The 26,405-nt window shown below is 35.7% G+C and overlaps 1 protein-coding gene across 1 annotated transcript in view; it reads left to right on the top strand.

The window, feature by feature from the left end:
• Positions 1-5,985: 5,985 nt before the first annotated feature.
• Positions 5,986-26,405, top strand: part of mmp24 (matrix metallopeptidase 24) — a 79,704-nt gene continuing 59,284 nt past the window's right edge. Inside the window, exon 1 of the mRNA XM_056460545.1 lies at positions 5,986-6,111. Coding sequence (XP_056316520.1) covers positions 5,986-6,111 — 126 coding nt within the window. The remainder of the gene's footprint in view (positions 6,112-26,405) is intronic.

Below are 26,405 nucleotides of genomic sequence, written 5' to 3'. Positions count from 1 at the left end.
GGCTGACGGAGCCTCTGCTCGCTGTGACCCAGATACACACACTCTCCTCTCCATCCCTCGGACACTAAACCTGCTGTGATCCCTGTGGCCTTTCAGATGAACAGACTTCACTGCACCACTGCATCAGGTACTCAAGGTTTCATCAAGAACACTGACGCCACTGAAATCTGTCCAGTGCGATGGCTGCCATTAACAAGCTCATTGCAGATTATTATTTTCATCTCGAGGGTTGCAGATGAAGTGTGCATGAACTCAAAAAATAAGTTGCTGTTTCATTCAAATTACTTATGTAAAATGAGCTGGAATAACACAATTCTTGAGTATTTTTGGGGACAACTTCATTGTTTTCAACCCAGGCTCATTCTGAAAACGTAGCCCTATAGATTATTTTGAGAGACAATAACAATGATCCTAACATATTTCCTGTTTTACATTTTTATTTTATTTTAAATCTAAGAAGGGTCACATATTGATAAATAATGTTATGATAGCTGTTCTAAAGGTTCAAGAAACCCTGGAGTACTTTTATGAGATTTGAACAGATTTGTGTGTGTTGAGCATAATTTAAGACAACATTAGCACCTGCCAGCTTTAACAACTCAGCTAATTTCATCTTCTGGGTTTAAAATAATTTTTGGGCCGGGATCAAAATCAGTGACGTATCGCGAATCTGCTAGTGGAGTGATGACACATTGGTTTCTCATTATTATTCATAGCAGAGATTTCTTGTCCTATGAGAAGAGCCTGCTTCTTAATTATTCATGAGAGCATGTACTTTCCGAAGTCCAGGCAGACCTGCCAAGCTGTGAGACCTAATGACTTGGTGAGACTGGGTGAGTTTTTCCCCAGGATTCTGTCAGGGCCGATACAGCAAAGCTGTTGGTTTGGCATTTTTGTCGGGAGAGCTGTACGAGAATTGGAGAATGACAGACTTTGTCTTTTATCAGTTGAGTTTGTTCCCATTCAGACACATCGCCTATATCCATGCTGCTGTGTTCGCTATGTTTATAATCCTCCAGATTACCGGCAGGGATAATGGTTGGAATAGATAGGGCAAGAGACCTGCTGCACTGCTATCCATTGTGTCTGCATTCAGACCCGGGAATTGAGGAGGAGAGACGTCCTCGTCATTTATAGTGTTTATATAAACACGATAATCTTTATAATAATATAAATTGTAGTTATGTGTATATGAAATTACTAATAACAAATGTAGCAGAACATTAAAGGGCACCTATGGTGAAAATCTACTTTTCAAGCTGTTTGGACAGACATGTGTGCAGGTATGGTGTATAGACCGTCATATTGGGGTGATATAAACACACCCAGTCCTTTTTTTTTCAATTTAGCAACATAAAAACGGTGGACCAATTGGAGCAGTTTTCAGACCGACTGCAACTTTGCGTAGGAGTGCGGTCCCCCCGCCCACCGAATTGATTGACAGCTGCGCGTATTAACATGTCCCAGTAGTCACGTGTATAATCATTTCAACAAGAGAGGACGAGAGCAAAACAACTGGGAATAAAAAGCCTGTTCAGTTTGCTAGGATCATCAACCATCATCAAATGTGATCAAGAGTGAGTTGTACAAGTTTAAAATATTTTAAAACAGAGCATGTGTGTAATGAATTACAGCAATTTAGCTTAGCTTTACCTCATCAGCACAGCCGCGCGTCAGAACAATTATAAAGGAAGACGCTTCAATCCCGGTTTGTGGACGTTAAATCGGGTTTATTTTGTTCATTAACATAACAGAGATCCATACAGCAGTGGAGATTAACCTGTAACCTGTCACATTTGCGTGCAAAGAGAGTGCAAAGCTAAACGCGCTCTGTCTGTCTGTGTATGTGTGTCTGCTGCAGTGTGTGTGTACCTGCTGCGGTGTGTGTGTGCGCGCGTGAACTTTGTGTGACTCATCGATGCAACTGCGCAACAAATACTCATTGGTAAAGTTCTTACTGTAGTATTTCTCACAAACGCTACGTGAGATCTGTTTCCTTTAAGTCTGTCTGTTGTCTGACACAGCCGAGGGAGAAGATTAAGGCACGCAATAAAGCTGCGGTCACACTTGACTTTTCTTCCCATCGACTTCCATTCATACGCACGCGAATGCGTCAGACCGGAAACGCGGGGTCATGTGTCAAGTTTCGCAGGTTGCTGCGGTGCAAAGTTCAAGCTTGGTGAACTCTAACCTGCGAAATCGCATCACTTGGCTGCATGGGACCAATCGAGGATCAAAACAGGACCTCTCTGGACAGAAATTTAAAACATGGAGCGATCGCTGGCTTTTTAAAATGTCTAATAAGCTTGTTTAATCCCGCCCCTTTTCGCAGCGCAGCACGACAGAATTTCGCACACACAAAGCCCGGTGTGACCGTAGCTTTAGGCACGTAGAAACGGTGGGCGGGGAGGACTAGCCTTAAAGGCGCAGTACGACAAAACAGCCCCCTAGGTAAAAAATTTATAAAATTGAATCTTGCAAAAGGTATAATGAAAAATCTGATGGGTGTTTTGAGCTGAAACTTTACAAAAACATTCTGGAGACGCAAAACACTTATATCAAATCTGAAAAAAGGGCTAACCTAGGTGCCCTTTAAAAAGCACCAATTGACCCGGATTGAGCCTGTGTTAATTGTTTTAGGTTCAATCCACATAAATTTGTAAAAACTAATAAGCTAACATAAATCCTTCATGTTGTTCCAACACATATTGATTGTGCTTTTTTTACACTGTGAGTTTAAAGTCTGTGTGAACCGGAAGATTCAGAGACTTATTTCAGTGTGTTGACGTACTTGCAACTGAAATTGAATATTGAGTTAGGGGAGCGGAGCTTTCTTTTTGCACTTCATTCCCTCATAGCAAACTAATGGTGGGGAGGGGGGGGCATGGTTAAGAATACTGTGTCTAAAGCGTCAAATTGACATCATCAGAGAAGGATTGACACTCCAAATGCAAAGTAAATGGTCAAACTTTGGTTCACCTTTTTTTATTGGATTAACTAAGAATAATGTACGCTAGCAAAATAAACATTGTCAATTTTGCTTTCACACTGACTTTAAATGCTCTTCATTTGATTTGCATTGCCTCAATTTTTTCTTTACTGTGTTAAAAGGATTATTTGATTTTGATGATTATTCTCACCCTCGTGTTTTTCCAATCTCCAATCCAATCGTTTATCTTCAGAACACAAATTAAAGTATTTTATATGCCATGCAGGAGCTCTCTCTTCCTCCATAGACAGCAAGGGTCCAGATATGTTCAGATGAGTCCAGAAAAGAACTCTGTCAAAACTTTCCCTGTGAATTCAGTGGTTTAACTGTAATCATGGAGACGACACATTGGCTCAGTGGTTAGCATTGTCGCCTCACAGCAGGAAGATTGCTGGTTCGAGTCCCGGCTGGGTCAGTTGGTATTTCTGTATAGAGTTTGCATGTTCTCCTCAAGTTGGTGTGGGTTTTCTCCGAGTGGTCTGGTTTCCCCACAGGCCAAACACATGCGCTATAGGTGAATTGAATAAACTGGTTTGAGGTAAGCATTTTAAGCTAAAGTACAATATGGTCCAAAATGTGAATTATAACTCTATTGTGGTTAAAAAAAAAAAACAATATGGCTCCCTATTATAGTTGAACATGACATTAATAATGCATTCAGTTTACTGTAAATTATACATTTATTGTATTGTATTGTGGGCGACAAGGTGGCTCAGTGGTTAGCACTGTCGCCTCACATCAAGAAGGTTGATAGTTCGAACCCCAGCTGGGTCAGTTGGTGTTTCTGTGTGGAGTTTGCATGTTCTTGTGGATTTCCTCTGCGTGCTCCAGTTTTCCCCACAGTCCAAAGACACGCGCTATAGCTGAATTGAATAAACTAAAACTAAATGAGTGTGAATGAGCATGTATGGGTGTTTGTTTCCCAATATTGGGTTGCAGCTGAAGGGCATCCGCTGTGTAAAACAAATGCTGGATAAGTTGGCGGTTCATTCCAATGAATAAAGGGACTAAGCCAAAAGAAAATGAATGAATGAAATTCGCAAACACCTTCAATAAACAAATTACATTTACATGTTCCACACCCATCGAATCTCCAAAGTCTGATACTGAATCAAAACTGGTAATGCAAAGTGCTCTAATTCTATAAAACTAATTCATTATGGTTAACCCAAAACATTCACCCTCCTACAAAACAAGGTGTGAACAGTATTTATGAACTGGCTTTTTACAATGAATCATGACTCAAGAATCAGTTGGAGGGTTTACTTCAGAACTGAATCATTTACTACAACATTTGCTGTAAGTTGTTCTTAATAAACCAATGTTATTGTGTTACATTATGAAATGACTCAGTAAACTGGTCTATGCTTAAAAGGATAATTTCATTTAAAAATGAATATGTACTCACTATGTACTCACCCTTGAGTTGTTCCAAACCTTTATGAGTTTCTTTATTCAGTTTAACACAAAAGAAGGTATTTGAAGAATGTTGGAAACTGCTAATTATTGTCTTTTATAGTATGAAAAAAACAAAAACAAATAGTAAACAAGTCATTTTGGTTACCAGTTTGCAACATGTTTCAAAATAACTTCTTTTGTTGTCAAAAAAAAAAGGAAACCGGTTTGTGACAAGTAAAGGGTAAGCAAGTTACCAAAATTTTTAGTTTTGTGTGATCTATCCCTTTAATTATTGTCTTGGTGGCTAGCCATGTTGTCTAAGCTAAGCTTCTTCTTTTCTTTTCTTTTTAGCATTTTTGCAAAATTAGCTTATTTAGGTAACTTATCTTTTACTTGAGTACTTTATATCTTAATTGTGTTTGTAGTCTGTTTCCTGTGTTGTAGGTGTTTCGTGTTTCTTGGACCATGATGTGTGCCCTTAATATAGTTTAATATAATATTTATTTCTCTAACAATGTCACTGACAGAATGTTTAATTTCTCCTGAGGGCTTGAAACCCACAATTAATTTGTACATAAACGAAACATGGCAAAGAGAATGGGACTACTGCATAAATAATAAATTACATGAAATTAACTCGAAAATTAATGAAAGACATTTAGAAAATTATAATTTGGAGAACAGGCATGATCAAACTGTCTATACTAGATGTCGAATTGGACATTCTAGGTTGACGCATTTATATTTACTGAATAATGAAGCACAACCCAAATATAAATACTGCCTGGCTACTCTTTCCATAAAACATATTTTGTTGGAATGTGAAAGTACCATTATTACTATTAGACCAAATTTTTCATCTTTGATGGACATTTTTAAAAAGGTACCACCAAGAAGAGTCCTAAATTATTTATCAAAAATTGAACTAAAAAATCATATTTAACTTTGAATATATTTTTGTGTACATTTTTATTTATTTATATTTTATACTTTCGTCTAAGTAACTTTTTATTGTAATCCGAATTTGTTTTTATCATGTAATATTTATGTATATCCATTTTACCACGAAATAGCCATAAGTTACTGATGTGGCAATAATAAATAAATAAATAAATAAATAAATAAATAAATAAATAAATAAATAAATAAATACATAAATACATACATACATACATACATTTCTCTAACAATGTCAGAAACTTTGTATTAGTGGCATTTCTTGTGAGTATTGCCTCTTTGTGACGTTTAATAAAAGCGTCTTCTAAATTACTAAGTAAGTTATCCGTCGAACAAAATAAAAAACAATTCACTTGAACGAACCGTTCAAAAGAGTCGATTCGCAGACCGAGTCGTGCGTCCGCGTGTGTGTGCAGCATTCGCTCGAGCGCGTCCCCGGCGCAGCATCAGTTCAGCGCAGCACCTTGAAGGAGACGCAACACAAAATGGCTTTGCGAATTTAACACCTGACCGAAAAGAAACGCTGACTGCAGGAATACAGGAATCTCGTTCTTCTTCTTTTTTCTGAAGTAATCAAGACCAAACACAAGAAACAAGCCTGGAAATCAACGGCGGACAGTGGGGGGAATTTGGGGACAGTCATGGCGGGGGTGGGAGCCAGGGGGAGGAAGACGGGACTCCCGGGGTTCTGCTGGAAAACATGCTATTTCCACATCCTCTTCTGGGTCGTGTCTGTTTGTGGAGAGGAGAGGACCTTCATTGTTGAGGTACGTGCAGTAAGAGGACGTGTCCACCATCCTCACCTCGACCTGTTCGCGGAGCATCAGCACACGCGCACGCGCTCGGCCAGCAGATCACCATTGCAATTGATTATTATTTTGATTATTATGCAGATACTTTTATTAGCTGAAGAGGATCGAACGTGGCTAATAATGATTCAGGGATACACGAACAAACAGGACAAATTAACACTGCAACTATAGATATTTATCTCATATAGGCTATTTTTGTTTTGGGAATAATGATAACAATAGCTAATAATCACCTTTAAATAGGCTACTTATATTTTGATTTTGGATTTTTTTAATATATATATATATATATATATATATAGCATATTCAGAAAAAGCTTAAAGTAAAACAATAACAATACACCCAACCCATTCACATGTGGATACAATTGGCATTAAAAAAAAAAAAAAAAAAAAAAAAAAAAAAAAAAAAAAAAAAAAAATATATATATATATATATATATATATATATATATATATATATATATATATATATATATATATATTTTTTTTTTTTTTTTTAAATACTAATATGGCTTTGTAGCAAGCACAAAAATGCAACAATAAGCAATGCATCCAAACCATTCATATCTGAAATAATTTGTCATGTAATATTGTTTGAAAACAGTATTGACATTATATTATGATTGATGTTTTGTCGTGATGATGTTATAGGCAGTGCAAACAATAACAATGCAGCCAAACCTTCAGAACAGAAAACAGTACACCACATTTGAACATAGCACTGTTATCTGATTTGCAACACCCAAACCATCCACATATGAATATATTCACCATGTTGTTATGCATTTTAATAATGTGCTGTATTTTTTGACACGTGCAACCAAACAATACACATGTGCACGAGTTCTTATTTCTCTCTGCTCCATTTTGCCTTATATTCGGCCCCAGACAGACATTAAGTGTTTTATGTTAGCTCTTCCTGGAAATACAGCACACTGAAACCATTATCAGGTTGCCAGTAATTGGATAATTTCATTGCTCCACTCACTCCGCATGCATTCCCTTATTATATCATATAGCATTTGTTAAAGGCAACACGTTCAAACCTTTATGCTTAGAAATAAGATACCGAATAATACAAATGATCAGTGTTATTAAACAGAAAAAGAGCTTCAATAGCATCAATTTCTTTATGGAGCCACACATTTATTTGAAACGTTTTTGTTATATATTTATAGAGGTTGCATTTATAGCCATGTAATGTCTTTTGTTTTGATGTGCGGCTCTTGGTTTTGCGTGTGTGCCAAATATAGGCTCTTTCATAATTGATAGGAAAGGCTGGGATGCTTTTGAGCCCGTTCTGCTGGATTCAGCTTTGTTGTGGCAATAGGTTATACTTAGGGAATACAGATCCTAATATTTGTGCTGTTATGTCACAATATTTCGAGACGAAGCATTTCTTTATTGCTTTAATCGCTTGTTTAGTGGCTGGTTTCTTTTATTGGAAGGATATTATGTGAATAAAGTGGATGAATTGGTTATAAAAGGAGCTCAAATGTTGTTATTATTTCATCATTTTGCTGATTTAATGGGATAGTTCACTCTACAATTGCCCAATATTAATACATAGCCTACTTAATATTACATATAATTTACTCAATATTACACATAATTACATCTCACATATCAGAATATTTCAAGATTAAGCATTTATTAATCGCTTGCTTAGGGCTTGGTTTCTTTTATTGGAAGTATTAAAGGTTGTTATGTGAGTGAAGGTGATAAATTGGTGATAAACAGAGTACAAATGTTGTTATTGTTTCATCGTGTTGCTGATTTAAAGGGATAGTTCACCCTCAAATGACCGTTTACTCACACTCAAGTGGTTATGAGTTTCTTTATTCTGTTCAACACAAAAGAAGATATTTTGAAGAATGTTTTAAGAAATTAGTAACTTTTGACTTTCATAAATAAAACAAATACTAGGGTGGTAAATTGTCTTTTATTTTCTTTAAACAATGAGTTTCTTCTGTTCAGCACAAAATAAGATATTTTGAACAAAGTTAGAAACTGGTATCCATTGACTTTCATAGTAAGAAAAATGATAGGGATGTCAGTTTTTTATTATCTTTAAACAATGAGTTTCTTTTGTCTGTTGACCACAAAAGAAGATATTTTGCAGAATGTTGGAAGAAACTGGTAACCATTGACTTTCATAGGCAAAACGAATAGTAGGTAAGTCAATTTTTATTATTATTATTATCTTTAAACAATAAGTTTCTTCTATTGAACACAAAAGAAGATATTTTGAAGAATGATAGAAACTGGTAACCATTGACTTCCATAGAAAAAAACGTATACTAGGGAAGTCAATTGTTTTTTTTATTATGTTTAAACAATGAGTTTCTTTAGTCTGTTTAGCACAAAATAAAATATTTTGAAGAATGTTAGAAACTGGTAACCATTGACTTTCATAGGCAAAAAGAATACTAGGTAAGTAGATTTTTATTATTATTATTATCTTTAAACAATGAGTTTCTTCTGTTGAACACAAAAGAAGATATTTTGAAGAATGATAGAAACTGGTAACTATTGATTTCCATATGAAAAATGAAAACTAGGGCAGTCAGTTGTTTTTTTTTTAATTATCTTCAAACAATGAGTTTCTTAAATCTGTTGAACACAAAAGAAGATGTTTTGAAGAATGATAGAAACTGGTAACCATTGACTTCCATAGTAGGAAAATTTAATAGTAGGGAAGTCAGTGTTTTTTAAATTATTTTTAAACAATGAGTTTCTTAATTCTGTTGAACACAAATGAAGATATTTTGAAGAATGTTAGAAACCATTGACTTCCAGTAGGAAAAACGAATAGTGTGGAAGTTAATGGCTTTTCAGCTTTTTTCAGAAAATCAGCTTTTTTGTTTAATAGAAGAAAGAAACTCAAACACATTTGGAACAGGTAAACACTGACTGAATGTTCATTTTGGGGTGAACTGTCCCTTTAAGACTGAAGTCTTTGTGCTTCACACGCATGAATCTCCTGTGTATTTTTTGGTTCTGATAGGAATATTGATGCCCTAAATGATATTTAAGCTTAGCTCTTTTAGTTTGCAATGCTAAAAATGGCAATACTATAGATTAATTTGTGTTTAAAGAGATTGGTTGTTGTGTTTTCACGCCAGGAGAGCTTTAACCCAGCATTTCTTTGTTTCATTCATGACTTACAGCAGGTGGCTTCAGTATGATTGCACGTAATAGCTGTACCTTGTACATGCATCATTCTGCCTTGATTAATGAAAACTGTAATCAAATGTGGGCTGTACACTATGACCTAATTTTTAAATTGCAATTCACATTTGATTTGTGGTGTAGTGCAACATTTGCATATGAATAGACAAATAGAATTATATTCATAATCTTAGACACAAAAAAAGACCAGAAATTGAGAGTGATTTTTCTGTAATATTTCTTTATTTAAAAGAATTACATATTGCTTTAAACCCTAAAAAGTGTGAATATCTTAATGATAAAGAATTATATAATTATAATTCATATAATAATAGTAATAATAAAATTAAATAATATTAACAATAAAACATAATAATAATAATAATAATAATAATAATAAAACTAATAATAATAATAATAATAATAATAATAATAATAATAATAATAATAATAATAATAATAAAACTAATAATAATAAAACTAATAATAATAATAATAATAATAATAATAATGAAACGTATAATAATAACAATAATAATAATAAAATAATGCTAAAACAAAACAATAATAATATTCATTCATTCATTTTCTTTTCTTAATAAAGGGCTTAGTCCCTTTATTAATCCGGGGTCGCCACAGCGGAATGAACCGCCAACTTATCCAGCACATGTTTTACGCAGCAGATGCCCTTCCAGCTGCAACCCATCTCTGGGAAACACATACACACTCATTCAGACACATGCACTACGGACAATTTAGCCTACTCAATTCACCTGTACCGCATGTCTTTGGACTGTGGGGGAAACCGAAGCACCCGGAGTGCACCCGAAGTACTACCTACTGCGCCACCGTGTCGCCATAATAATAAAACGTAATAATAATAATAAAATAAATAATAATATTATTAATAATAATAACAATAAAACCAATAATAATAATAAAACTACTACTACTACTACTACTAATAAAACTTATAATAATAATACAAGCTGATAATAATAATAATACAACTAATAATAATATTAACAATAATGAAACTAATAATAATAATAAAACTAATACTACTACTACTATTAATTCTAATAATAATAATAATAATAATTATTATTATTATTATTATTAGTTTCATTATTATTTAGTATTATTATTATTAGTTAGGTATTATGTCTTAATTGGTTGCAAAGATATGATGTTGATATGTTCATTTGTTTTTTGGAAATTTCTGTTTCTTATTGTTATTTATTTTATGTTGTAGTGATATATAATATCTATAATAAACGTTTAATTTATAATGAATTAGAAAATTAATGTAAAAGCATAATAAGTTATATTTAAAAGAGAAATGGCTAATACATTTCACAAATAATTACAAAGAAATGCTGAGTAACATTGGATTTTTTTTTATAATATGAAAATAGGTTCTATCTACCTGTCTATATGCCATCAAAACAAAATAATAATCGTATACTGTATGTTGCAAACTTAAATGCTCAGAAATTGATAATAATATTTCTCTCCCTAATACCCCATCCAATAGAAATATATGTTTTATATTGCATGGTATTGCTTTAAATCCTAAAAAGTGGCTATTTATCATATTAATGGTACAGAATTATATTAAAGTAATTATATTAATATTATTATAATTATAAATAGGTATTATGTCTTACAATTGTGGATATAAGTGCAGATATAAATATTTAAAAATAAGTTTTTTTGGAAATGTTCAATTATTTATTATCATTTTTATTATCATATACTTTTATTTAATGAATCATCTCATGAGCCATGGCAAATATAAAAATATTTAAAAAGAAACACCAGAAGTATTACCAGATATTACCAGAAGTAATATGGAATTAAATATGGTATTTTTAAGAAATTTAAAAGCAAACTTTAATAATCCTAGTTTTATTTACAACTTAAAATATTTTAACATGTCGTTCTATTTAAAAAATATATATGAAATTGGGTTTCGGTGTCTGTTTTCCATCAAAATGAAATAATCGGATCACGATGATCCAGTTAACTGCTCGTTTATTAATCTTTTAAAACTATGATATCAGATTAGAGCAGATTATATAGATTATATCTTCCTATCTGGGTCTGCATTCTGCTGCAGTGCACTAAATAGCTTCAGTCATCACAGAAACAGCGATTCTTGTGTGTGTGTGTGTGTGTGTGTGCGTGTGTGTGTGTGTGTGTGTGTGGGTGGGTGTGGGTGGGTGTGGGTGGGTGGGTCATTTTCTGGAGTGTGTCTCTGCTTCTGGTCAAGCGTCTGTTGCTCTATTGGAGTAAGTTAATGATAAACTAGCAGGACGAGCTGCTGAGGAGGAAAATTAACATATTGAAGGCAGATAGTCGGGATGATAAGATAACTCCAGTAGTCTTTTAGATTATATCAGTTATATCCATAAACTGTACTGCTACCAGTAGGCGTGGCCAACCGTCGCCATTTTGTTTGCGCATCATCGCACCGACTGGGGCATACCAAACAAGGGCAAAGAGGCAGGGCGTGATCGGAGCTACAGACGCCTGCTAGCATTTTGCTTAGACAGGCTTTTCTTTGGGAGAAACGCTTAATACTTCATTACCTGCGACTCGTTTGAGTTCTGACCACATGTGCTTGCTAGTGTACTATATCAATAAAGTGTTTAGTCTTTAAAAACACTGTAGTAATACATTGAGCCACTAAGTATTGTTCATATGATGTTTTTCTACAGGAGGAAAACGCGAATTACCTCCAAATACTTCAAATATAGTTTGTGTGAGTAAATGCAAGACTATTGATGAACTCCAGGCATAACACTGTATGATAACGTTTCAGATGACTGTTCTAGAGCCTACAACTAATCAATCTGTCACATTCAGGAGTGCTTTACAGCTCTAAAGAAAATTATAAATGATAAATAATCTTAGATAAAACAAATACATTTATAGATACGGTATATATCTATATAAATTCACTCACCTGGAAAATGGAGGCCACGTGAATGGTTTGTGAGCACAATTAAATGCACACAGCATGCCATATTCTCTGATAATTGTAGCAAATAATTCCAAAAGGCAATTGACTGTAAAGCCACATAAAACAAAACAAAAATACGACGTATATATGCCGAGTTCAGCGGCTAATCAGTCGGAATTAGCTGAGGTGAAGTGACGGAGACCAACGAGACCTAGCTGTCACTCAAGTGGCCACGCCCTTAATTAATGCAGACTTAATTTAACTTAATATAAATGAAACGAATGAGTTATAAAAAAAATTCACCCCCTCACAGGTGTCATGAAGGGTAATATTAGCCATATGGACCAAAATCGCTTCTTGTACCAGGCTATAAAAACCCTTTTTTTCTGCTGTAAAGTTGATCATTTTAACAGTGGGCTCAATAGAAATCTGCTCTATAGGGTATATGCCGAAGCATGCTAATAGGACTTTGAATTTGCCAGTAACCTGGGTTAAGCGCTTCCGGTCAATTGTATGCCAATGCAAAAATTGGCGCATTAAGGTCAGTTTTCTTAAAAAATCAGCGATCTCCACTGGCTGAGTGATATCTGATATAAAGTGGGTCTCAGATTGTACACAAAGCACTGCATTAAATAACAATTTTCCCAGCCATGTCTTTATAATATGAGCATTTATTTTACCCCAGTATATTCAATGGAGCTTCTGCGCTAGCCTGCCGATTCTGACGGTCGCGTGCGAGTAAACAGCTTTTTGTCTCGTTTTACGCTTGAACAATTAAATGAATGCCAAAGTTTATTTAACTGAATGTATTTTAATTACATTACAACATCGATGCTGTAAAAGAAACTATATAAAATGGAAAAAACTCACAATAACAGGTCACCGGAAGTTTATCAGTATGGGAAACACACTAGCTCGGCATATACCCTATTATGGAGGCAGGACTAGCGGAATTTCGATGAATTGCAGTTTCAGTTACTTCTGTATTTGCTTCACGAGCGGGTGGTTGCCACTTGGTTATATCAGACATTAAGTTTTTTGAAAGGCCCTCAAATAAAATGTATTATTATTATTATTATTATTATTATTATTATTATTATTATTATTATTATTAGTGTTTTTTTGACTAACAACAGAGTTAATGATACAGATTATGCTTTAAAGCTGATTTGGGCATGCCTACTACACAAAGTGTAGACTCTCAAAAAATATTTTGATCAGGTGTTTGATCGATGTAAAAGTGACAAGGCAGACTTTTTCCTTATGTTCTGGGCTTGTAATGATGGCACTGTAGTTAGCACTGTAACCTCACAGCAAGAATGTCACTGGTTCAAGTCCTGACTGGGCCTGTTGGTGTTTCTGTGTGGAGTTTGCATGTTCTACCCGTGTTGGCATGAGTTTCCTCTGGGTGCTCCGGTTTCCCCCACAGTCCAAACACATGTGGTATAGGTGAATAGGGTAAACTAAATTGGTCGGAGTGTGTGAATGAGTGTGTGGATGTTTCCCAGTACTGGATTGCAGCTGGAAGGGTATCCGATGTGTAAAACATATGCAGGATAAGTTAGTGTGACCTGCTGACACCCATTTATACAAAAAATATACAATTTTTTTATTTATTTATTTTTTCTAAAAAAAAAGATAGAATTAGAGAATTATTTTTAAATAAATTAAAATAAAAAAGTTTTTATGATACATTATTTAAAGAACGTTTTTTATAACAATTAATTTCTTTAATACTAAAAATACATTTATATGATTCTTTTGTTAATATAATTTACCCTTCAATCTAGGGCTGTGCGATTAATCGAAATCGAATTGCAATCGCAATGTGAAGCATTGAGGTCAGTTAATCGTAAAGGCTGCAATATAAAATAAATATGTATAAATGTAAACAAAAATAACGAATACCATCTTCAAAACCAGTCCAGTATGCTTCAGAAAATTAAACATGCTAGACTTTCTGCGATGGCGTTGTGAGGCATCGCAGACATGGTGTCGGTTGTCTTAAACTAAGTCACATTGCACGAGAAGAAACGATTGAATCTTGTGTCACGACGTTCATTTGTCATTTACGACTTCCCACAACAATGTAGGGTTTTGTGGGAAGTCGTAAATGACAAATGGACGTCGTGACACAAGATTCAATCGTTTCTTCTCCTGTATTGTTGCTTAGTTCAGGACAACCGATAGGAAGGAAATCATGCTGAAATCGTGTGATCTGAGCGGGGCTTTATAACTACACTGTAAAAAATGGCCGTGATTTCAACGGTAAAAAACTGTAAAAATGCTACAGTAAAAATCCATAACCTGGTTAACAGTATGTTTCCTTAATATAGATTGACTCTCCCAGAATTCCCTGTACAACACATAAATTTTTATGCTATTTGTTGACATTACTATGGATCTTTTTAGTTGTTTCCCCATCAGTGATGTACATTAGAGATTTATGTTACATCTAATGTTGATAAACAATGTTTATTTCATGACTTTAATTTTATTCGTGTTACCATACTGGTGTTTAGTAGCTGTGTGAATGACACTGAGCACCTTCTATACACTGATACACTTTTCTGCTTTGGGGGAAAAGTTGTTTGAGATGAGCATAAGTTCATTATGTAACTTCCTCATCACCACCTGCATATGGCTGTGTTAACGTGTCTAACTGTGTAACAAAAGATGTGTAGATGTTGGTAATTAAAAAATACAGACATATTACCTCTATAAATTAATGAAGTACGCTAGTTTACTGTAAAATTAAGAAATTACTTTTACGGTTTGTACCGTATTTTTAACGGTAAAGTACTGGCAACCACAGCTGCCGTTTTTTTACCGTAAATTTTACGGATTTATTTTTTACAGTGTAGCCAACTGAGTGAGCACACTTTCGTTCTGCCCAATTCGAATTACGCAACTGAACTACGCAAACGCTCACAATAAAAAAAAAAGAAAACAAACAGGCAAGTGCTGACAAGTGGGATGATGGCGTCTGCTGCTTCAGAAGCATTAACAGAAGATATCAGATAACAGATATCAAAGAAAAAGAACATTTGTAATATGGAAATATTTTGTTTTCAATGTCACAGACACTGAACAAAAACAGGTCATTTTTTAAGAGCTGTTGCAGAATTGTTGACACTAATTAAAAATTAAAGAGCTGAAGCTTGAATTGAATTAAATCAGCTTGAATTAAATCATAAATCAAATCGCTATATCTGTCAAAAAATAATTGCAATTAGATATTTTCTCCAAATCGCACAGCCCTACTTCAGTGTCATGATTTAATGTAATAATACTATTATAGTAGTGTTTATTAATGTGCTGAATGAATCTTCTCTGCAATTTCAGTTGAACTTTTTGTCATTTTTGTTCAGATTTGATCTTTTTCAGTAGCAGTTATGTTGGTTTTTTAATCTATAGTTTTTGCTTTGCTGTACGGTGACCTTGAGGGGTCAAGAATTCTGGATACAGACACGAGCGCGCAAGTTTTCTCCACCCCGTCTATCATGATCAGCTGTGATCGCCGATGCAGTGTTGCCAGATGTAGCTGACTGATTCCAGCCCAAAAACTATTCAAAACCCACCGAAATGCCTATTCAAAAACCGCCCTATCTGGCAACACTGTGCCGCTGCAGTTTATCAGTGTCACTCATCGGTGAACAGCACCTGTGAAGTAAAATATAAAATTGTGCATGGAAAGCATCGACAATGCACCGAGATATCGTATTGAACCGAATCGATTGCATGATAATCGTAAAGGAACCGAATAGTAAGACCAGTGTAGGTTCACACTTCTAGATGGCAACATCAACAGCCTGAGGTATCAAGACATATGTGCTGCCCATTACATTACAAACCACAGGAGAGGGCAAATTCTTCAGCAGGATAGCGCTCCTTCTCATACTTCAGCCTCCACATCAAAGTTCCTGAAAGCAAAGAAGGTCAAGGTGCTCCAGGATTGGCCAGCCCAGTCACCAAAAATGAACATTATTGAGCATGACTGGGGTAACATGGAGAAGGCATTGAAGATCTTGATGAACTTGATGAGTCCTGCAAGAACGCTTTCTTTGCCATTCCAGTTGACTTTATTAATAAGTGATTTGAGTCATTGCAGAGATGTATGGATGCAGTCCTCCAAGCTCATGGGAGTCATACACAAAATTTGTTTCCACTGCACCATGACTTTATATTCTATACTGTACATTATTTCTGTTAAGTGACAAGAATTTAGTCTAATCAAAGTCAGACCTTACTGTCCTAATTAAATAATAAATAATCAAGGCATGATCATATTTTATTTTGGTAAAATAAGCGTAATCTAGAGGCCTTTGCCTTTTATATAAGCCACTTCTGATAGCAAATGATCAACTAGAAGATATTATTTGTTCATCCTAAAGCTTGGATAGGCGACAAGACTTTTGTCAGGTAGTGTAATTGATTGTTTTTCCTGTCTTTACTATAACTGATTATTTAATTTGTTTACTATAAATAATTTTTTTATTATTTATATGTATATTTTATTTGATCTTTTTCATTTGCAACAACATAAAAGATTGTTTTATTTTATTTTTGTTTTGATAACAATAACATCTGTTTTCCCCAAATGTTGTACTTGAGTTTTGCCGGAAATTAACAGTAAAACCTTAGATTAATACAGTTTATAATATGACTTCAAACATTGGGAGCCTCCCAATTAATTGAAAATTGAAAAAAATCCACATTATGGAGGTAAAATGATTTGCAAATGCTGTTTTTATATTGACTTGAAGGTCTCTGCTTTTGTGTGGAGCGTTTGAATGTGAATCCGCTCTCATTTAGATGCTGTTTTAGTATGTCACTTATCTTTTATGAATGTTGTTTGACAAGGTGTGAATGACTGGGGCTGACAGTGATGTGCTGTGTGTGTCGTCTTCATCTGACAGCTGTTTTTATGGATGACAGCTGTTTTCTGCATAGCACAGAGTTCACAGGTTAAAGAGAAGGTGCTCTTCTTCATCAGATCAGCTTCATCACATTCATGCGTCACTCATACTGTTGATCATACTGACAGTAAGCATCAGTGTTAAAGGCGTAGTTTACCCAAAAATGAAAAGATACTCATTATATATATTCACGTGGTTGAAACATTAACAAGTTTCTATTTTCTGTTGAACACAATAAGTTAATTGAACTGAATTTTTATTGGACAGAAAAGTATCTCATACATTTTGAAATAAACCATCAAGGATAAAAACACAATGAAGCCCTTGGCTTGTTTCCATTGTGGTCCTCGCTGTTAAAAGTCCTGTAAAGTGCTTTGAAATGTGCATTTTTTTATTAGTGATGGGTCGATCTTGATGGGTTTGTTCATTTTGAACAAATCTTTTATGTGACTCGAGAACGATGAGTCCTCTGAGGGAGATTCATTTGCGCATGCGCACGTTTGTGCAGGTGGAGTTCAGAAGATTAGTTCATTTTTCGAGTCCTCTATCGGGTTTGAGTTGTTCGTTTTTTACATGAGAGACAGAAGCCAGTCATAGAGCCAGAAAAAGATGTGATCCGTTCATTTCTCGAGTCCTCGGTTTTGAGTCATCTCTTTACACACTGTCACATGATGAATGAAGGACTCAATAACCCGAAGACTCAAGCGGTGAACTAATCATGGGTGTTTCCGGCTCAGACTGTAAGCATTAGTTAAGCTTTATATATTTTTATTAATTAATTAATTAAATTTTTTATTGGTTTCAAAAACAGTTAAAAATTGATTACAGAAACTGAGAACATTAGAAAATATTACATTTGCATCTGCATATTACATTTTAAAGAAGAGGGAAAGAGAAAAAAATTAAAACATATAAATTTAATAAAGTAAATCAAAAAATAAAAAAGAGACCAGAGAAGAAATTATATAAGGTTATACATAGAAAGCCATTTTTATTTTTGTATTTTTTATTAGTTAAGCTTATATGGGACTGTTAGTGTCAGGTAAACGAACGACTCAAATTTGAAGACATGTCAGAGGAGGTGAGCAGAGCTAATCATAAATAAACCACCAGGTAAGCAATGAAGGATTGTTTTCTCTTGCTTAGTAGCACAATATTGTACACATTATAGTGTTCTAGTTATGACTTGTTTATAGTGATCAACTTGTGATCAACGTTTGGGCTAGTTGTAGATGTGTTTGGAAGCATCTCATAACATTTTAATGTTATTTGGCAAATTTAACAAAATGACTCGAAAAAAGATTCATTCAGCTCGATGAACGAGTCTCAAAGTCTGAGTCAGTAAAATAATCCGAACTTCCCATCACTATTTTTTATTTGATGTTTGACGTAATCTCAACCGATACATGAAGAGAGGGCAGGACATCGTGTTGCTCCTCCCCCTTAAAAAAGGCAATAGTGTTTTGCTTTATTACAGCTCTGCCAGTGAGTGGTTGAGCTCAAGTGCATCAAATGTTAAGTGTCTTGAAGGGGGCGGGGCATGTCAGATTCTAGAGAGCATTTGATTAGTCATGATTTGATAAGAAACTAATGTTGATCCATTTAGGCAGAAGGGACAAGCTACAAGCTTTACATGTTTATGTCAGTTTTATATCTTCTAAACACAAATTTTGTCACTGTGTTGAAGCACACTAGCTTATACAGTAGATATCCTTTATTTTAGTAGGATATCCTAACCTAGAAGTTTATTTTAATTTCATGGGACCTTTACAAACAAAGTATGGCTGCAAAGTGCAGTTAATGCATGAAACAAACAGTACCTCCGCATTTTAAAACAGGAACAAAATTATTCACAATACATAATATAATCGGCAGCACAGTGGCTCACTGTCGCCTCAAAGCAAGAAGTTGGCACTGGTTGGTGTGGGTTTCCTCTAGGTGCTCCGGTTTCCCCCACAGTCCAAACACATGTGCTATAGGGGAACTGGATGAACTAAATTGGCTGTAGTGTGAATGTGACCGTGCATGGGTGTTTCCCAGTACTGCATTGCGACTAGAAGGGCGTCCGCTGCATAAAACTTATGCTAGAATAGTTGGTGGTTCATTCCGCTGTGGCAACTCCTGATATATAAGGGACTAAGCTGAACGAAATGTAATTAATGAACATACTATAACCTATAAAAACATGTTTTATGGTGAGCACTGAACATCATACAGGATTTCCAATCAGATTTAGTTTTGTTTCAGACCAATCAATGGATTTCTGTCTTGAGCATAGAGGCCTGAGGAGAACTGAAACCGATTCACCTTCACGTCAGGAGTCAGTGAAGCTGCGAGTTGAGATTGCTGTCTCCATCTGACAGTTTAATTTTAGCCACAGGAGCAGTTAAGCCCCACCGGTTTGTTGGATTTGAATATAAATGCTCAGTGGTTGCTTCCTGTAGGGAACTGCACACATTTACTGTACAATAGAGACTCAGGAGTAGGGCTCCACAATATAGTTTCAGCATCGATATTGCAATGTGCGCATCTGCAATAGTCACATCACAAGATATGCAATGTTGAGTCTGAATTATAGTTGACCAGGAGCTACAGAATGGTATTTCAAGAGTTCACACTTAGCTGATGATTGATTATAAAGCTTGTTTGGCATTCTGTCCCGGGAGAGAGCCCTGAGCTCATGAGATCCTCGAGCCCGGGGCTCCCTCCCATTTGCAAGGCGAGAGGGGAGTTTGAGCTCAGGTAGATCTTGAGAACTCTCCTGCTGTAGTAGCTAATGAACAGATAGTGTTTGCTCTTAAGAGATAACTTTTTACTAGGAGCATGTCTATGGTGCTGATTTGGATTAGTCAACTAACTTAAGTTAATTGTTTTTGGACGGTGGGAGGAAACCGGGGGGCCTGGGCGAAACCCACGTGAGCACGGGGAGAACATGTAAACTCTGCACATAAACGTTGGCTGGCTTGGTAAGGACTAGAACCAGTGACATTCTTGCTGTGAGGCAACAGTGTTAACAGAGGAGAATTAGAGGTGGAAGGGGGATTCTTTAAAACGAAGATGGCTGTTATATGGAACTTAGGGTATTTATAGTGACTTAGGAATCATCTGATTGGTGAAACATAAATTGGATAATGCAGGACCGGCTGTGAGCAATCATAAGCACATGATCCTCTCGAAATTAGTTTATAAAAAAACTTCACTTAATTACTGTATTTATACGATTTTTTTGCCCAAAAAAAGGTTTTGTCTTGTTTCTAGCCCAAATATCTACATTTCAAAGTGAAAACAAGATTATTTATTTAGCCCACCGGTAGATCATTTTGAACACAGTCCAAAGACATGCGCTATAGGTGAATTATATGAGCTAAACTGACCGTAGTGTGTAAATGAGAGCGTATGGGTGCTTCCCAGTGTTGGGTTGCAGCTGGAAGGACATTCGCTGCGTAAAACATATGCTGGATAAGTTGGTGGTTCATTCCACTGTGGCAACCCCTGATTAAAAAAGGCACTAAGCCGAAAAGAAAATAAATGAATGAATGTACCTGAATACTGTTAGACTCCCCAGATTCCCCAAACTGCCCAATAGTGAACTGAAACACAGTTTCACAATTCATCTTGTGAAACTGTGTTTATATCGCAATATTTATCGCAGAAGAGTAAAATATCGCAATATCCGAATTTTTCAATATCGTGCAGCCCTACTTTAGAGTAAATAATATGAATTTGTACATAAAAAGAATGATCAAATAATGCCATTAACAGAGTTCAATGGTAAAACCACAAAAAAAAGGAGGATTTGAATGTGTTTACCAAATATATTAATATGCATAATAATACAAATACTAAATAAAATCAAACTAAAATAAAATGCCATATTTTCTGTAGGACCCTTGGGGAAAATAATCTGAATTTGTGCATAAATAGAATAATCAAATACACTTACGTCAAATAAAACTATAAATAGAGTCTATTGTAACATCACAATACTTCTTTGTCAGTACTTTTTCGAAAGGTTAAAAAACACCGGAGGATTTGTCTGTGTGGGAATGAAAATGTAATATTTACTTGCCCTAATTTTTGACTCTGACTCTGAGATCTGTTTTTCACCACAGACCCTTTGAAGGATGTTAAAGCGTGTCAGAGGCTCAGAGTGTGTGAAGTATATACTGAAACACACACTTTAGTCCCAAGCGAACCTCATGCCGAGAAGCCTGCGAAAGGAAGCTATTGTTGTGCTTTTTTTCTGTTTGCTTTGTTCCCTCCTGACGGCATTATGCTACATTTTCCTGTTCACTGTAGGATTAAGACGATGTTTCCTTTATTAAATATTCTGTTTACTATTGTAGCTGTGTTTAAATTTGGTGTTTATCTTTATGTTTGTGAGTTAAGCCAGTACATGTATAGAACGAGAAAACAGTCCTCACTTTTGACTGTGCAGTGGATGCAGGGAACTAAATAAGGATGGCACAGTTTCCACACATAAAAGTCTAATTCGTCCTGAATATGTCTCTTCAGGAGACCACATGCTGAGGGAGAAATTAAAAGTAAGAGGGAAAAAAAAAATCACAAGACCGGAGAAAAACCTAATTAGTTCACTCAAATGCTGCGGTAGTATCACCACTTGCTATTTATATCCGTTTTTTGGTTGTAGATGTTGTCAGGTTCTTTATATGTTGTGAAAACTTTCATTGCTAGTACACATACAATTATTAGCCCTCCTGAATTATTAGCCCCCTGTATATTTTCCCCAATTTCTGTTTGATGGAGAGAAGAACATAATAGTTTTAATAACTCATTTCTAATAACTGATTTATTTTATCTTTGCCATGATGACAGTAATGAATATTTGACTAGTTATTTTTCAAGACACTAGTATTCAGCTTAAAGTGACATTTAAAGGCTTAACTAGGTTAATTAGGCAAGTTAGAGTAATTAGGCAAGTTATTATATAACGATGGTTTCCTCTGACAATCTGGAAAAAATATTGCTTAAGAAGCATAAGAAAGCTTAAGAAGGTTAATAATATTGAGCTTAAAATGGTTTAAAAAAGTTAAAACTGCTTTTATTCTAGCCGAAATAAAACAAATAAGACTTTCTCCAGAAGAAAAAATATTAGGAAATACTGAGAAAAATTCTTTGCTCTGGTAAACAGATCAAACCTCTTCAGCTGCTTCAGAACGCAGCAGCACGAGTGGTCTTTGATAAACCCAAAAGAGCACATGTCACTCCGCCACTCACCCGTTTGCACTGGCTGCCAGTTGCTGCTCGCATCAAATTCAAAGCTCTGATGTTTGCTTACAAAGCGACCTCTGGCTTTGCTCCTTCATATCTGCTCTCACTTCTGCAGATGTATGTGCCCTCCAGAAACTTGCGTTCTGTGAATGAACGTCGCCTCGTTGTTCCATCCCAAAGAGGGAAGAAATCACTTTCCCGAACTCTCACATTCAATCTTCCCAGTTGGTAGAATGAACTCCCTAACTGCATCAGAACGGCAGAGTCACTTGCTGTCTTCAAGAAACGACTAAAAACGCAACTGTTTAGTCTCCACTTTCCTTCCTAATCTGCAACTGCCTCTCTGGCTATACCACTAACTGTTTTCTCTCTCTCTATCTCAAAAAAAAAAAAAAAAAACTTTACTATTGCTTTGCTTCTTAGACTTTACACACCTGAAACTTGTCTATAGCACTTGTTCACTGCTGCTCTTATAGTTGTGTAAATTGCTTCCTTGTCCTCATTTGTGAGTCGCTTTGGATAAAAGCATCTGCTAAATGACTAAATGTAAATGTAAACATCATTTGGGAAACTAAGCCTAAGTTTGATTTTTTGCTGAGCACCATTATTTTGTAGTGGTGTCCAAAACCATAGTGGACATGCTGAAGTGCACTCGGTTGATCCCACAATGCACCACAATAACAAATGTACAACTGATAGACAGTCAGTACATTTACATGGACACCAATATTTTAATAACATTTACAGACAATAGTTGTCTGATTTAAAGTAATAGTGTACACTACCAGACAAAAGTCTTGTCGTTTTTTAGGATGAACAAACAATATCTTGACTTCTAGTTGATCATTTGGTATCAGAAGTGGCTTATATAAAAGGCAAAGGCGCTCATTTTATTAAAATAAAATATGATCATGCCTTAATTTTTCATTATTTAATTAGGACAGTAAGGTCTGACTTCGATTAGACTAAAGTCTTGTCACTTAAGGGAAATAATGTCCAGTATAGAATATAAAGTCATGATGCAGTGGAAACAGAATGAAAATTGTGTATGACTCCCATGAGCTTGGAGGACTGCATCCATACATCTCTGCAATGACTCAAATCACTTATTAATAAAGTCATCTGGAATGCCAAAGAAAGTATTCTTGCAGGACTCCCAGAGTTCATCAAGATTCTTTGGATTCATCTTCAATGCCTCCTCCTTCATGTTACCCCAGACATGCTCAATAATGTTCATTTCTGGTGACTGGGCTGGCCAATCCTGGAGCACCTTGACCTTTTTTGCTTTTAGGAACTTTGATGTGGAGGCTGAAGTATGAGAAGGAGCGCTATCCTGCTGAAGAATTTGCCCTCTCCTGTGGTTTGTAATGTAATGGGCAGCACAAATGTCTTGATACCTCAGGCTGTTGATGTTGTCATCCACTCTGCAGATCTCTCGCACACCCCCATACTGAACGTAACCCCAAACCATGATTTTTCCTTCACCAAACTTGACTGATTTCTATAAGAATCTTTGGTCCATGTGGGTTCCAATAGGTCTTCTGCAGTATTTGTGATTATTTGGATGCAGTTCAACAGATCATTCATCAGAAAAATCTACCTTCTGACAGTTTTGCAAATTATCAACTTGAAGTCAAGTTATTATCTGTTGCTCTTACAACTGGGATCGCCAACAAGACTTTTGTCAAGTAGTGTAGTATAAAATATATATTAAGTTGTAAGTAAAGATGTAAATATTACATATATTACAAGTTTTTGTCTACTTCATGTTAAAATTTCACGTTTATTTCCTGCCATTTGTCTACCATTTTTTTCTGCGTTCATTATTTTAAGCATAATAAGTCCTCTGTATGCTGAAATATGCTGAAGAGCTTCACAAGGCTGTTGCTTTTGTGGCTACCCTGCATTATCCATACAGTTAACAATGGGTTTGAATATTATGCTGGTGTTACAGTAATAATTATCACTGCAGCTTTAATGGCTGTGGTTTTGTGTATTTGTGGTTGTGTGTGTGTGTGTGTGTGTGTGTGTGCGTGTAATATGAACACGAGGAGCTGCTCTTTGTCTGATTCCCCTCCCCCACGTCTCTATCTACTGTACTCGCTCATCTTCATCTCCTCCGTCTCGCTCTGTTTGCCTTCTTTGTCCTCTTCTTCTTCGTTCTGTCCGTCTGCCTCTCTGCTGCTGTCATTATCTCCATCTGTTTGGACCTTGTGCTACTTGTACATGTATAATAATCGTGAAGGACAGGGAATGTTGAGGGAAAGAAGTGGTAAACAGGTTTGGGTAATGATGTGACACTTGAACTGGCATCACCCGCTGCGGCTCAGTGTGTTAACTGGGGAAAGAAATGCAGCTTGAACATAAAATCTGTAATTCCTTTTCTGTTTGTATCAAGATGACTATTATTTGATTAAAAATATAATACATTATTACAGATATTTATCTTGTTCTGTAAAAATTATGTAATATTTAGTTTTGAAGAAAATTATTATTTATTTATTTGACTGTAACTGAAACTGTAAAATTATAAAAGTAAATTTATGTTTGTTACCTGATAATAAGTGCATGTTTCTTGAGGGATTTTTTTTTTTTTTTTTGTAATGTTAATTTTTATATCAGTATGAATTTAAATGTATTATCTTTCTATTTCTGAAGATGGTTGTTAACTAAAATATACACCCTTTTCACATTTTTGGGTTTTCTGCAGCAGAAGTCATCATACACTCACCAGCCACTTTATTAGGTACACCTGTCCAACTGCTCATTAACGCAAATTTCTAATCAGCCAATCACATGTCAGCAACTCAATGCATTTAGGCATGTAGACATGGTCAAGATGATCTGCTGCAGTTCAAACCGAGCGTCAGAATGGAGAAGAAAAGTGATTTAAGTGACTTTGAACGTGGCATGGTTGTTGGTGCCAGACGGGCTGGTCTGAGTATTTCAGAAACTGCTGATCTACTGGAATTTTCACGCACAACCATCTCTAGGGTTGAGAGAATGGTCTGAAAAATAAAAAAATATCCAGTGAGCGGCAGTTCTGTGGGCACAAATGCATCGTTGATATCAGAGGTCAGCGGAAAATGGCCAGACTGGTTCAAGCTGATAGAAAGGCAACAGTAACTCAAATAACCACTCGTTACAACCGAGGTCTGCAGAAGAGCATCTCTGAATGCACAACACGTCCAACTTTGAGGCGGATGGGCTACAGCAGCAGAAGACCACACCGGGTGCAACTCCTGTCAGCTAAGAACAGGAAACAGAGGCTACAATTAACACGGGCTGACCAAAATTGGACAATAGAAGATTGGAAATACGTTGTCTGGTCTGATGAGTCTCAATTTCTGCTGTGACATTTGGCTGGTAGGGTCAGAATTTGGCTTCAACAACATAAACACACCATGTCATAAAGCGCGAATCATCTCAGACTGGTTTCTTGAACATGACAATGAGTTCACTGTACTCAAATGGCCTCCACCGTCACCAGATATCAATCCAATAGAGCACCTTCGAGATGTGGTGGAACGGGAGATTCGCATCATGGATGTGCAGCTGACAAATCTGCAGAAACTGTGTGATGCTATCATGTCAATATGGACCAAAATCTCTGAGGAATATTTCCAGTAGCTTGTTGAATTTATGCCACGAAGGATTAAGGCAGTTCTGAAGGAAAAAGGGGGTCCAACCCTGTGTTGGTTTTTAATAAGTTGAACAATGGAAAGGGTACAGAAAAGCACATGGGCCAGACTAAGACTAGTGTTATGTTCCGGAAATAGTGGATGTAATATACATGAACACATAAATATAAAATACCTCACTACACTGCAAACTGTAAATACTATTAAACGCCTTTTTATGCAGTTTAATAGGGCAGCTGTAACTGTTGCAACAAGGTCCTTGGTTCGAGACCTGGTTGGTCCAGTTGGCGTTTCTGGAGTTTGCATGTTCTCCCC

This window comes from Danio aesculapii, chromosome 6 (genome assembly GCF_903798145.1).
Source record: "Danio aesculapii chromosome 6, fDanAes4.1, whole genome shotgun sequence".
Lineage (NCBI taxonomy): Eukaryota > Metazoa > Chordata > Actinopteri > Cypriniformes > Danionidae > Danio > Danio aesculapii.
The sequence above is the reverse complement of the archived record's forward strand: the minus strand, read 5'-3'. Positions and strand labels throughout refer to the sequence as shown.